General features: G+C 35.4%; 1 protein-coding gene across 2 annotated transcripts in view; it reads right to left on the bottom strand.

The window, feature by feature from the left end:
- The window catches only part of LOC107676889 (SH3 and PX domain-containing protein 2A), a 111,832-nt gene that overhangs the window by 45,065 nt on the left and 52,165 nt on the right, over positions 1–14,602 (bottom strand). For both annotated transcript variants that reach the window (XM_016471623.1, XM_016471624.1), the window contains exon 5: positions 12,011–12,102. In XM_016471623.1, coding sequence (XP_016327109.1) covers positions 12,011–12,102 — 92 coding nt within the window. The remainder of the gene's footprint in view (positions 1–12,010; positions 12,103–14,602) is intronic.

Raw genomic sequence — 14,602 nt, 5'->3', positions numbered from 1 at the left:
GTTATGATTAATTATTCATATTTCCCCATGAGCTGATTCGCAACATGTTACTTCTTGAATTGCAAAGAATAGAATGTGCTTGACATCTATTTTATGCAGTGAAGTTCTATGGTTCTCAGAGAAGTGTGCTACTTCTGGAATATTCCTATCCCAGAGAGTCCTAAACTGCAGGAACGCCATGCTTGCCTCAATTAGTACAAGGCCCTGATCAAAAAATGAAGCACAATATTTTTTTAAAACAAATAGCCCTTTACAGTGGAATAACACCAGAGCATTAACGATTAAAAATGAACAAGACAAAGAGAAAAAGAGAAACACTGAGCCAGCACTGGGCTTGGATAATTCAGTTACATCATTATGAATATGAGATGATTAGAATATCAGACTGAAGTAAAAGAATTCGATTAAGTTCAGTAAAACAGATGATGTGGAAGTAGAGCCGAGAGAAACAAAAAGAAGCAAAAGAAAGTAATAGTACAGTTTGCTGGACACTGTACCTGTCAACATTTTTTTAAATGGTTTTGCTTTTCTGTAAATGCAAAGCTGAATTTTCAGCATCATTACTCCAGTTTTCAGTGTCACGTGATTTGCTGCTCAAGAAACATGATCAATGTTGAAAACAGTTGTGCTGCTTAATATTTGTGTGAATTTTTTCGATGAACAGAGAGTTCAAATAACAGCATTTATTTGAAATAGAAATCTTTTGTATATTGTGCATGCCTTTACTCTCACTTTCGATCAGTTTACTGAATTTGCTTCCTTGCTGAATAGAAGTATTAATTTCTTTCGCAACGTTTGAACAGCGTGGTTCATCAGCTGTTGTTAAAGTGTGTTTAATAGAGTTCAGAGGTTCTGTATTTGTTCCAAACACCTCAGCAAAGCTCTTGCACAAGCAAGAGTCAATGCAAACTCAATGACATCTCCCTCGCTCTGCATTTACAGGAGTGGCGGTGACTGAAGGTGGGAGTTAGACTGCGGAAAGACTCTGAGAGACGGTGAGGTGTATTTACTGGCCTGAGCATCTGCAAAGCATTAGAGGGACAGAGGGGTGGACGGTCTCACGAGGTGAGAGCGGGACAGGGAGGAGGACAGGAGGTGTGGAAAGGAGAAACGGGTGGACCTGCATGCTAACCAATGACCTGTGACTCTTACACAGAACTTTTACCAGACAGAAAGAAAAAAAATAGCTAGCTAGGGTGTTCAGAGTGATTTTAGCTTGCTATGTGGTTGGTAGTGTTTTGGGTCATTTCTAGGTGGTTGCAAGGCCCAAATCAATCCAACCCATAGTTACGATTTTTGTTCCTTTTTACAGCTTGGGTCCCTCCTTTAGTGCATTGTCAAATAAAAGGAAAATACACACAACCATACGCACACAAGAAGAACAAAAATACCAAGAAATGCCAAGCAATGTTTCATAACTTGATTTCTGTTATTGTTCTGTTTCTGTGTCAGTGTGGACGGGAAACTGGACCATGTGTTACAACACAAGACTTGTTTACGGAGAGCACAGAGATCTTCAGTGGAACTTCACACTCTCAGATCTTGAACTTTCTCAACGGTTCACTGATGGTTAGATCTGGTGATTGAAGAAGCTGTCTGAAATCAATCTGCTGTTTACAAAACCATTCCGTGTTTATATGGAAGACATTATCATTGTAATATGGAAAAACAACGAGGAAACAGTGGTTGCACCACAACATCCACCTGGTCCAATCTGAGTCATGTTTGTTGGCTGTTGCACGACCATCAATCACAGAGGCTAACGGTTCCTAACAGCAAACCCATCCGGTTTTAGGAATTAGGCTGAAAATTGACTCAACAGAGCACAGAGGTTTTTCCATCACCCGGGGGTTGTAACGGATTTGGGACTATGTTTTTGATTTTGTTCTGCCAGTTTCGGTTCCCATTGACTTCCATTGAATTTACTTACAATGGAAGTCAGTGGTAACTGAAAATGTTTGGTTATCAACATTCTTCAAAATATCTTCTTTTACATTCCATGGAAGAAAGAAAATCACACAAGTTTGAAAAAAAAAAAAAAAACATGTGGGTGAGTAAATGATGACAGAATTTTCATTTTTGATTGGACTATCCCTTTAAGAGCTAGTGCACATTCTTGTGGTGCCATCAGCCAATCAGCATTTGTCATGATGTCATTTCCCTTCCATTTTTAACATCGATTTGCTCCATGAAAATTCCATTGCCTAAAAGGACCTCAACAGACATGCCACATGAAACAGGCCTTTAACTTTGAAATAAATCACAATTATTTTTGGCTATCCTCTGCTCTTACTCTGTGTCTCATTGTCTGTCTCTTTCCTTGACTGATCATCTTATCAGGCCCTCAGGCAACAGCACTTTAGATAATTAACTAGTTTTATCTGGCATTAACCCCCTGAAGAGCCACACAATAATCAGTCACTGTGATCAGTGACCACCTGGCTTTGCACCTAAACCAGCCATTCATGACAGACTCTCCACTGAATAAGTCTTTCATTTCATACCGAAACACTTTACAGTTTGAGACCTGCTTTATGCCCAGACAACCTATTACATAAGCCTTTCATATTTTAAATCAACCCTTTTAGTGTTAATAATACACTATAATCCACATACAATTTATATACACACTTTTTTATGGTCAGTTTTTTTTTTTTATATAAATAAATGAATACTTTTATTCGACATTAAGCTGATCAAAAAAGACAGTCACGGTATTTATAATGTTATAAAGGTTTTCTATTTCAAATAAATGTTTTTCTATTTAACTTTTTGTTCATCAAATTTTCCTGATAAAAAAAAAACCCACAAAAAAATTTCACCGTTTCAACAAAAATATTAAACAATATTAAACTGTTTTCAGCATTGACAATAAAAAGATATTGGATAACAGTTTGATATTAGATAACATATTAGAATGATTTCTGAAGGATCACGTGATACTTAAGACTAAAGTAATGGCTGCTGAAAAATTTTCAATTGTTATAATATTTACTGCATTTTTGATAAAATAAACGCAGCCTTGGTGAGCAAAAGAGACTTCTTTAAAAAATATTTTTATAAAATCTTATCAACCCCAAACTTTTGAACGATAGTGTATATTAAAATTCAAGCAACATATTTAAATAATAAATCATATTAAAACACTAAATATACTGTTCAAACAAAAAAAACATGTTTCTTTTATTTATTTATTTTTTAAACATATTTGGACACCTTGTGGTTGTCATGTTAATGTAAAAATATAAGAAAATGTCAAAGAAAATGAATTAATAAAAATCAAGTAAAATAAAAAAGATTATCTAAACTGAAAATATGGGAACTGAAATACACATTTTTCCAGACAATCTAATTTTGAGTGTATTTATTTCCAGCACTGTGATCAAATGTCACTTGTTTCTCTAAGGGGTTTAAGTCAGAGCCCCCACCCCATTTAATTACACAGAAAGACTATAGGATAACCAGGTCAGGATTTACAGCACTCCATGTGGGAATACACAGCCTACCAACAACCATCCATCATACCAGCTAATAAAAAAAACAGAGAGAGACACAGTGAGAGAGACTGCTCAACATCAGATGGTCTAAAATAGCAAACTTCTGTTTGTGGTGGAAACGCTGCTCTGATCACTGCCATCTGTCTCAGATCTGATGTCAGTGCATGGGTTCAATACATGGAATAATGTACAGACAGAGAGATACTGGAGGGATCTTATGCTAGAGATCTATAAGCTATTCATTCTGTTTGTAGGTTTGTGATTTTGAACGTTAATGCTATTTCTTGTGCAATTGTGTACAGTAATATTGTAGGTTCAGTCTCTACAGCCATGACATCTCAATTCTGATTGTACTGGATAGCAGCTTTTGTGTGACACTCTATTGCACACTTAAGGGTAAAACACTCTCCAGTGTGCTGTGAACGCATGCTGCAGTGTTCACAGATCTCCTGGGACTCCAGTCGCTTGTCTGTGAGCTCAGGATATGTAAAGAATTCAGTCTGGGTGAAAAAAACGTGTCTGACAGGAAAAGCAACCAGCCACAAGTGTATTTAAATTATGTGTGTGAGTGTGTGACAGAGAAAGACTAATAGAGAGCAGACAACTGTCAGCTAAATATATATGCATGTAACAAATTATATTTCTTATACTCCAATTCAAATTTGGTTTTGAAACAAAATGTGTCAATTCCATTTTCAGCATGCCGTGTCTAAAATTAACACTCAGCAAGTCCCGAAATGCAAATAAGAATTGACACTGTCGAGAAAATAAGACCTAAAATAAAAATTCCTACAAAAAAGGCTTTTAAAATGGTAATAAAACAATAGATAAGAATGATAGTAGATGCTTTTAGAGTGCCCTCTAGTGGTCATAACAGTTCATTTACACTGACAATTAGGATAGGATGTCTCTATTTGTTCAGACAGTGTAAATAATGAAATATTTTTTACAATCTACACTTACAAACAAACAAATAAATAAAATCAGAAAATAATTATTTGACATTTGCGTGTACAGAGGTAATCTTATTTAAAGAATTAAATCAGAATCAAATGTTTTTCTTTTATTACAACAACAACAACAATAATAATAATAATATATCTCCCAAATGCAGAAATATTTGAAGAAGTTCCCTTTTCCATTTTTGTCTGTTTAAGCTGCAATTTGAATGTCTTCCAGCAGATGGCTCCAAATAGTCTATTTCCCCTTGATTGTGAAAAAAAAAAGCTTTATGCTTTAGAAAGATTTACATTTCAGATATCAGTTATTTTTATTTTTAAACTGTCACTGAGGTTTTCAGTAGCTCACTTCTATAAAATATCTACATAAATCTTAAATTGCATTAAGTCAATATCTTATTCCATGCCACTTACTTGAGCATGTAATTTTATTTATTTTTGTTTTTTAGAAAAATGTGTAGGATGATTTATTTTTAAAAAATTTGCTAGTAAATTTCACAAATAGTTACAAAGAAACGACAAGTAACACATCGAATTACATCGGAGTAGAAAATCTGAAATATTTGTTTTGCTAAACATACTCCAATAATCTTTCTTTCATTTACAACTTCAAAAACAAACAAATAAAACAAATATTTTACAGTGTTATATATGTTAGACAAACTTATCTAATATACAATTATTTACTTCAGTCCTGACAGTGACAATCATGATATACTGTAAGTATAAAACGTACTTTTTTCTCCAAATGTAGGCTAAATCTTAAACACAAAATGTCTGCCTCCCTGATTTCACCGTCTAATGTTGTCTAGCAGCAATTATGAATTAGTTGTGGCTTATTGTGAGTTTTCAAAGAGCATCTTTGTCTGTCTTCCTCAGATGGATGGAGTTCTTTCCCTCCAGCTGTGTTAACGGAGGGCTTTCATTGTCAACAGTGCCCTACATTGTCCCTGAGAACAGCCATGCAGCGCAAACACACTACAGGTCTTATGGCACAAACTGTGGTAGTTAAAAAACAAATCCACTAAACAAAACAAATGCCATGAACACGGAGGAAGGGAGAATCAGTTGCTCGTTTGAAATCAAGGTGGGAAATCTGATCACAGATCAGTATTTGCTGAAAGTGGCCAAGCTCTCAAGATCAAGAGTGCTCACGGTGTGTGTCTTTTCCTCAGGGGAATTTATTTCCCGGTGGAAATCTTCAGCTAATCAATAATTCATATCCGTCTAAAAACAGAAACACTAGCAGCACACTTAATGCATCTCAGATTTCACCTTCACTTCAACCGTCCTGAAGACGGACCACATTCAACCAATCCATTATTCAATGAACTCCATGACTCCACATCTCGCCTAGAAGGAACATCTAGGTAATGTTACGAAATGACCATCTGTTTCGAGTGATAATAATCTGGCAACATGAGTTTAACAGTTCATAGTGGCAAATGATTGTAATATTTCGCAAGTAATACAATTTAAAAGGCTAGCTTGAGCCAGACATCTGCTCATGATGTCATGATATCATGATGATGTGATGTCATGATGATGTCATGGAAGAGTTCAAGATATAGTCAGCCTCTTTTTTAGTAATGCAAGCTTCCCAGCTTCAAAATGACAAAGAACCACTATAAAATAAATAAGTAGATTATGATTGAATATTGACTTAAAGTTGAGTTTGCTCGTCATACGAAGCTACCGTATGGCTTCAGAAATCTTGAAATAGTGTATCAGTCATACTATTATGATACTAGTATGTGGGTACTACTTTGGAGCTACATACAGCACTTAATATCATTACTGTACATGGAGTGATAGGTAAATCTTTCAACAGCAGAAGAACGAAAGAAAGTCATACTGGAATGATATGTGGGTAACTAAATGATGACAGAATCTGAATTTGGAATGAAACAGTAGCATAATACTACAATATAGTATAATAATATATATACTAATATATAAAGACATGTCAAAAAGTCTTTTTGACCCCCCCAGAAACATTTTAGCATTTAATGTATTAAAAATGACAATTCTGGTCCTTTATGATCTCCAATGCTGCATTTATTTGATAAGTAAAATCAGAATCAGAAATCAGAAATTGTGAAATATAATTACATTTTAAAATAACTATTTCATATTTTTAAAAAATGTAAATATAATTGATTCCTGTGATGGCAAAGCTAAATTTTCAGCAGCCATTACTCCAGTCTTCGGTGTCACACAATCCGTTAACACTCAAAATAACAGCATTTATTTGAAATAAAAATCTTTTGGAGCATTATAAATGTCTTTACTGTCAATTTTGATCAATTTAATGCATCCTTGCTGAATAAAAGTATCAATTTCTTTAAATAAAATAAAATAAAATAACCCCATGCTTTAAACTGGTTTACACTGGTTACATGTTCTAATAACACTAATCTCTCCTCCATTCGCAACAAAGCGTGCTAAACTCTGACTGCCTGCAGACATACATCTGTATGACAGCTTTTGAATGACGCTGTAAGCCATTTCAAGTGTCTCACATAAGTTAAGAAACAGACACCTGTGAAATCACACCACTGAAAAAGATCAGCACAGTTACTGTGAACAGCTGAGCAGAACATATGCTGCTGCTATAGAGAATCAATATCTACAGAGAGATACACACATTTGTGTGACCAACTACAGTATATCTACTGCTAGACACATACAAATCTAATACTGTACCATCTAAAGTGTTGCAGGTGATTGCCAGGGAGTGAAACTTTAATAGTGTCACAAAAACACACACAGACACTGATGACTGATAGGATGCACACTCACAGACACACTCTCTTAAAGAGCCTGTTTCATTTTGATTTACTAACTGCTGGACTCCAAATCTGTATATCTGAGACAGAGAGACGTACTCATCCAGCTTAGCCTGATATAAATCCGTCTATCATACACATCTCACTGTAGGCCACAGTCTGTAAACCACACACCCGCAAACATGGAAAACGGCCGGGTTTAAATTTCTAGCAACTAAAGCAGCATAACAAAAAAACCCACAGAGGTGAATGACATTAGGCTGTTCAACTATTAGCAGCAATGTGTCTGTTCTAATAGAGCTCTGAGAAATTAACGCTCAGATATGTGAATAACACATCACGGCAACATGAGAGTCAAGACAGTTCAGTCCTCGAACATCAGATGCATAAACCGCTAAAACGATTACAGCGTCAGCCAAAAAGGAACAGAGGCAATTTAAATATTAGTGACTGGGAAACACAGACTAGTGCTGCAATCAATAAATTGATTTTGGATAATGAGTGATTTCATTATTTATTTTTTTAATTAAATTAATAGTTTAATTACAGAAGAACATGATAAACTGATCAAAAGTGACAGAAAAAAATACGTTCTATACAGTATGATAAGATAATGTTACATGACATATTACATATTACATGACATTATGGGACATTTTTATTATCTTTATTAATAAAAATACACCTATATACTGTAGTTCTTCTTTCTTCAAGTACTTCAAATCATAGAAAACTAATTAATCAAATAAGAAATTATACCATGCCAACTAGCTGAAATAAATGTTTAAACTTATATATTATAACTTAAAATGTTCTTTTATTTCAATTCACATTCATTTTAAGTACCAAAAATATATTTTTTATAGTTGTAGTTGTAGTTTTAGTTTTATTAAACAATAATAAGCCTGCTTTGAGAAGTGATCTCAACAATGCCTCAAAATATGCTCAATATATATATATATATATATATATATATATATATACACAAATACTCAAATATTATTCTTAAACACTACACAGCAGCCTATGGACAAGCAGTTTATAAAATAGTATTGTTAATTACTACTAATAATATAATCTCTCTGAAATGGCTGGAATGTTGTACTGACCAATTGGCATATAGGATCTATCTTTTTTTTATTTACTTTAGATGAAAGCGTTCTCAAAATATATAAATGAAGTACATTTTACATGTATGTCCTTGATTGTAACATTCTGTAAACACACACACTCAGAATTTGTTGTCAGAGTTGGGTTGTTATAATATTAAGAACTGTCCACAGACACGAGCAGCAACATAAAACCACGAGAGTGTTCAAGGTTGCACTGTAGATGACAGACAAAATTATTATGTTTTTCTGGATAGTAGTAAAGAGTGAGCAGTGTGTGTGCATGGTTGTGTGTAGCCACTGCAGCATATGATGAATGTGTTTTGAACATGAAAATAGATTGCCTACTTCATATCACCAGGGAGAAATCCAGACAGAGGGAAAGAAAAGCAGAGAATTTCAAATGAGCATGTGACGGACAGCTCTGAGTACAGAAACAGTGCCCAAGCAACAGAAAAGAAAAATATATAATATGAGTTCGTTTTTTCATTCCACTACTAAAGCAAACAGAGCTGCTTACGTGAGATTACAAAACAATCCGGCAACGACTGAAAGAGTGACAATTACAACTCAGTAATTATGCCCTCATTTAAAATAAAAATACATTACAAATTATAATAAAAAAAGCCTTTGATGCCCAAGTCATTTGTACTGCTTTCATGGTGCCATTTATTTATATTTAAAATAAATAAATTAAAATAAATAATTAATTGAAATATATTGCCTATATATTGCCTACACTACTGTTCAAAATTTGTAATGATTTTGAAAGGAGTGTCTAAGGCTGCATTTATTTGATCAAAAATACAGTAACTAGTTATTTTATGAAATATTATTACAATTTAAAAAAAGCTGTTTTTTATTTTAATATATTTTAATCAGAATATTAGGATGATTTCTATCGAATCATGTGACACTGAAGACTGGAGTAATGATGCTGGAAATTCAGCTTTGCATCACAGGAATAAATTACATTATAAAACGGTTATTCTATATACGTAGTTAGGTTTCACAAAAGAAAACAGAGCAAATAAAGTGCAATGATATTAATAAAAGCAGTATTCTTCCACCAAACAATGCAGTTCCTCAGAAACAGTTGTGGTTGCAACAAAGTGGTTGCCAAGCAACACACAAAGTAAACAAAGGGTAAACAAAGGTGTATGTTTGTGAGTAATTTACAACAAAGTCTCTTTAAGATAAGTCATGTCACTCGGCGGCCATCTTTGAAGCGCCTCTCGGGCATGCAAGTGCAGCTCCTATCTCTTTGAATGGGGAAACATCAAATTCTACAAAACTGTTCACTAAGTTTACGATTAAATTTCATATTTGAAATCACCAAAGAAATCTGACAATAACTGTCATAAATGTTGTTTCTTTTCCTCAAATAGCGTCATAAAAAGCTTATTTTTCAGGCAAGATCAGCCAGTGCGCATGCGCAGTCCTGAGCGCATGTCTCAGAACGCTGACTGTTTCTATAGCAACCGGGACTTCTAACGGCAGCTGCAGTGACGCGCTGACTTTACCGATTAGCGATTGGCTCTTTCATTCAGAAGGTGGGGCTTCCTGCGATTGAGCGGACATATTGAGTGTTGCATTTTTCCCCATTCAAAACTATACTAGTGACACGTCTTGGGTATTCTATAGTCTTTGTTTACAACAGCTTCGAACGCGGCTCAACCAATCAGAATCAAGGACCGGAACTATCTGTTTTATAAAATGGAATTTATTCCTGTGATGCAAAGCTGAATTTCCAGCATCATTACTCCGGTCTTCAGTGTCACATGATTCTTCAGAAATCATTCTAATAAGCTGATTTGATGTTAAAGAAACATTTAGTATTATTATCAGTGTTTAAAACAGCTGTGCTACTTCATATTTTTGTGGAAATGGTGACAAATTTACATTTACAGATACATTTTTGTAAATTTTTTTGTAACACTAAATATTTTTACTGTCACTTTTGATCAATTTAATGTATCCTTGCGGAATAAAAGTATTAATTTCTTACTGACCCCAACATTTTGAACGGTAGTAACTATTCTTAACGGTAACTATTCTTAACGTGGGTTTCTCCTCTTCTCTATTCATTTTTTTTTTGTCTTTAATTTTTTAGGTTATTCTTTTGTCTCAAATTTTCATGGGATTCATGGGAGCTAATTATGGTCCAGCCTGGGGGAAGACATTCATATACACACTCACAGAGGACTGCACACACTCACATCAGTGTTAATTAAACAATACCATCCCTGTGATTAAAATGTGTCGGGTTGGGAGTAACTTAAAGCTGGATAATGAAGAAAAAGTGCGGTTCTTTCTCTTTCACACATAGAAACACATTTGCACCTCTCTTCACACACACACACACACACACACACACACACATTCTCTTACAATTAAGAAGTGACATTCTTGAGAGCCAAATTATAAAAATCTTTACAGAGCTAATCAAAGGAAAGTATGTAAATACAGCACGAGGCTCAAAAATGTACACAACACCATGCAGAATGTGTGGGAGTGTGAGAAATCAGGCGAGTCTGTATGCAGCATGTACACTGTGTACGGCAAATTCTTTGAATATCCAGAAAACATTGCATGGAATATTGTATCCCACAGTGCAACCCACTCAATCTTCCATTTCCAGCGCCACAATAAATACAATCAAAAAATGATATCTCTTTAATATCAGAATAGTTTCTTTAGGAAATCAAATGGAGATTTTTTTCGTCAGATGTTTCTCCTTAATCACTGATATACTATTATAGTTTTTATTATTATTTGAAATAATTTTTGTTATATTTTCCGTTTTCATTTTAGGTCATGTTTTAGAAATTTGTGTGTTTTGTACATTTTTATTTGTGTACAGTATATATACATCCAAAATAAACGTTTTTGTTTACATTATATACGTATGCGTACTGTGTTTATTTATTATGTATATATAAATACACACACATACAGTATATATTTTGAAACTATTTACATGTTTATACATTTATATATTAAATATTTGTATATTTTATATTATATATAAATATATTTAATATATAAACAAATTGTGTGTGTGTGTGTGTGTGTGTGTGTGTGTTTATATACTGTACTGTAGAGTGTATTAATTATTATTTCAGCTTAGTATTTTTAGTACTTCAAGGTAAAGTAAAAGAAAATAAGAAATTAAACCTTGGCAACTAGCTGAAAAAAACTAAAGAAAGTTTAAACTTTTTTCTATTTCATTTCAGTTCGTATTTTTTATGGTTTTTGTTTTCATTTTTGTTTAATTTAACAATAATAACCCGGCTCTATAGAGTTACAGAAGTAATCTCAACAATCCTTAAACTGTGCTCAAATATATAAAGAAACGCTCAAATATTTCCTCCAAATTCTCTTATAATGTGGATTCAAATTCAAATCAGCAAATTTTTCTATACCTTAATGAATTTTAAGAGAAACATCTGAGACAAAATTGATGTACACCTTTGAACACAATATTTTTTAAAAATACTATGCAGCATACAGTGTTGTGTAGTATGCATTTAGCAGTACTGTATTCCGTTCCACATATAGCTATAGTATCATATTTGTGTAAATGCATTAATTTAGGTTGCTCTGTTTGAGAGAATGTGCAGACATTGGTTTGTGAAGGTCTGTGTGACACTCACTCTACGGGAGGGTTGGTATCATCTGGTTTGGTCTCGAAGAAGCGGAGAACTTCCTCACTCTGCGAGATTTGGGGAGGAAGCCGGACCAGCGCCTGACAGACAGACAGACAGACAGGACATGAAACCAGACGATCAGACCCCAAACAACAGAACAATCATCCAGAAACACAGCCGACTAATGAATCTCCACTATACCGAATGTTATTTCCTTTGAAATCTCCATAAGGGCCAATGATAAACACGGATGTCCAAGGTGACGAGAGGAAAAATCTTTTAAATTCAGCAAGAGAAAACATAATTTTCTGCATGAACTGCAGAATTAATTTAATGTTTTAAATGGATCTGGAACACCATAAAAAAAAAAGAAAGAAAACACTATTGTGATTTTACAATTTCAGTTTAAAACACTTGACTTGGATTCTAAAGATGTCATTTTCGCACAAACATTTATCTACTAAATACAGTCTGTGTTCCAACTGCTTTCAAACATGATTTGAAAATTAGCAAAAGAACAGAGGAAAAAATAAAAAGGAAAGAGGGGAGAGAGAGACAACTCCTCTGAAGAATCCCTGGAGTAAACCCTGTTATTTATTTATCTTTGAAGAACACAGTGCGATTAAATGGAGATGGTTTGTCTAATTAAAGCTTTCAGGAAATAGCTGGTAAACATCATACGTTTAAGGCCTTCAAAGACACATCCCTCTCTCTCTCATGAAGGGATTTTTATGTGTTTTACAGTGAAAGAACAGAGGAAATCTGGAGGAAGTTAGTTATCTAAAGGTCAAATAATCAACTGTCACTTAGCCTAATTAAAGGCTGATTTAGAAAATGTTAAACAAAAGCTGCCAATAGCTTAGCGATTAAAAAAAATAAAAAATAAATAAAATAAAATAAAATAAAATAAAATAAAATGATGGGCATCTTAAAGACACATTTATGTTAAGATTAATTATATGTTCTAAACTATTTTTGAAAGTGTCTTTTTTAATGTCCTTTGTGTGGATGTCATGGAGAGTGTTGCCACAACAGCAGTCCATCCAAGACATCCCATAATGCAGCCTCACCATCTCACTATCTCAGCCCACTTTAACAGCTGTTCTCCACTTGAGTATGTGTGTGTGTGTGTGTGTGTGTGTGTGTTTACATGTGCTGTGTGTTTGTCTGTGTGGATTGTTTAAAAAAGTGGGCTCTATTCCATCAGGAAGAAGGGGGGAGGAAAGAAAAGGAGACAAGTCACTTGAGGGGAAAAGATAAAGAGAAGGAGAAATAGAGAGAAGGAAGAAACAAGTCGTTAAAGTCCCTCAAACATCGTTTTAAGGGTGTTATTGAGTAACCTACAGCTATTGGCAAAGTAAACATGACAGTGAACACCAATAAGTGCAAGTGTTTGTTTGCTTTATATACTTGTGTAACCGAATGTGACGTGTTTACTGTGACTCTTTTTCATGTGTGTTGCAAGAGTTTTGCTGTTCAGCACATTAGCATAATCATATTTCAACAAGATGGGAGATATTGTCTAATAATGAGCCAAATTCACTCTCAGAACCTGATGCAAAACATGCATAAAACTCCAGTGCCATTTCCTTTCGTTCAGGGTGAAATTTTTGATTTCGGGGGATTTGACACCGCTATTTAAAGCTTGAAACCCCCCTAGAGGAAGTCAAAACAATTGGCTGGGGGTCTTGAAAATACATAAACTAAATAGTTTCAATGCAACAAAGCAGTTCCTCTTCAGGAACTCGAGCTGCGTCGGAAAACGCTAGGGGAACGCCCTTCAGCGTGACCGGCTCTGAACCTCGTGTGTAATCAGACCAATAGATGTGCGAGACGTCACATGCGGGTGACGTAATGACCAGGAGGCTATAAAAGCACGTGCGGTGAGACCAGCGTCAGCTTTTTGTCATTCAGCACGCGCTCTGTGTGTGTGTCAGTCTGATATCTGTATGTGAGTCTTATTTAGTGTTGTCTGTCACGAATCTAAAAACAAGACAAAACCATTCACCTAAGGCGAGGGCAGGCAGCATTCAGGCTGTGTGTTCCTCCCTGCCCGCGTTACTTTACTTTACGGTTGGGGATACACATAGTTTGTTTGCTGTCTGCTTGGGAGCAAGCACGCAGAGTCAGCTCTCGGAGAAAAAAAAAAGGAGCTGACGGCCCATTTTGGTGTTACTGCCGTGCTTCGCTCTCAGAGGGCTCTCTTTGAGGAGAGAGCCTTCACTAGCGGCGCAGCGGTCTCCCGCGAGCGCCACTCTCAGTCACCGCCCGGCAACGTAGCGGTGCTAAGAGGCTCGCCACCTCCGCGGAGGTCTCTAGAGCAGCCGGTTCGGTTGTCCCCTGCCGGTCCGCCGTTACAGGGCACCGAGCTAGCTGCTCTCATTACACCAGAGATCAGTCTCGAGAGACTGATTCCCTTAGTAGACTATTTGGTAGAGTGGAAACTACTGCCAAACATGTCTCAGTTGGTCCTGCACACTGTAGTGAGGCTCTGGTAATGGAACAGAAGTAGACGCTCTCTGAGGATGGAGGCCATCGAGGTGGTCCCTCCTTGTGCAGCAGAGGCCGGTACTTCACCGTTCCGAGGAAGGATGAGGG

The sequence above is a fragment of the Sinocyclocheilus anshuiensis genome, unplaced genomic scaffold (genome assembly GCF_001515605.1).
Source record: "Sinocyclocheilus anshuiensis isolate Anshui unplaced genomic scaffold, SAMN03320099.WGS_v1.1 scaffold2166, whole genome shotgun sequence".
In the NCBI taxonomy this organism is placed as follows: domain Eukaryota; kingdom Metazoa; phylum Chordata; class Actinopteri; order Cypriniformes; family Cyprinidae; genus Sinocyclocheilus; species Sinocyclocheilus anshuiensis.
This window is presented reverse-complemented; position numbering and strand designations above follow the sequence as displayed.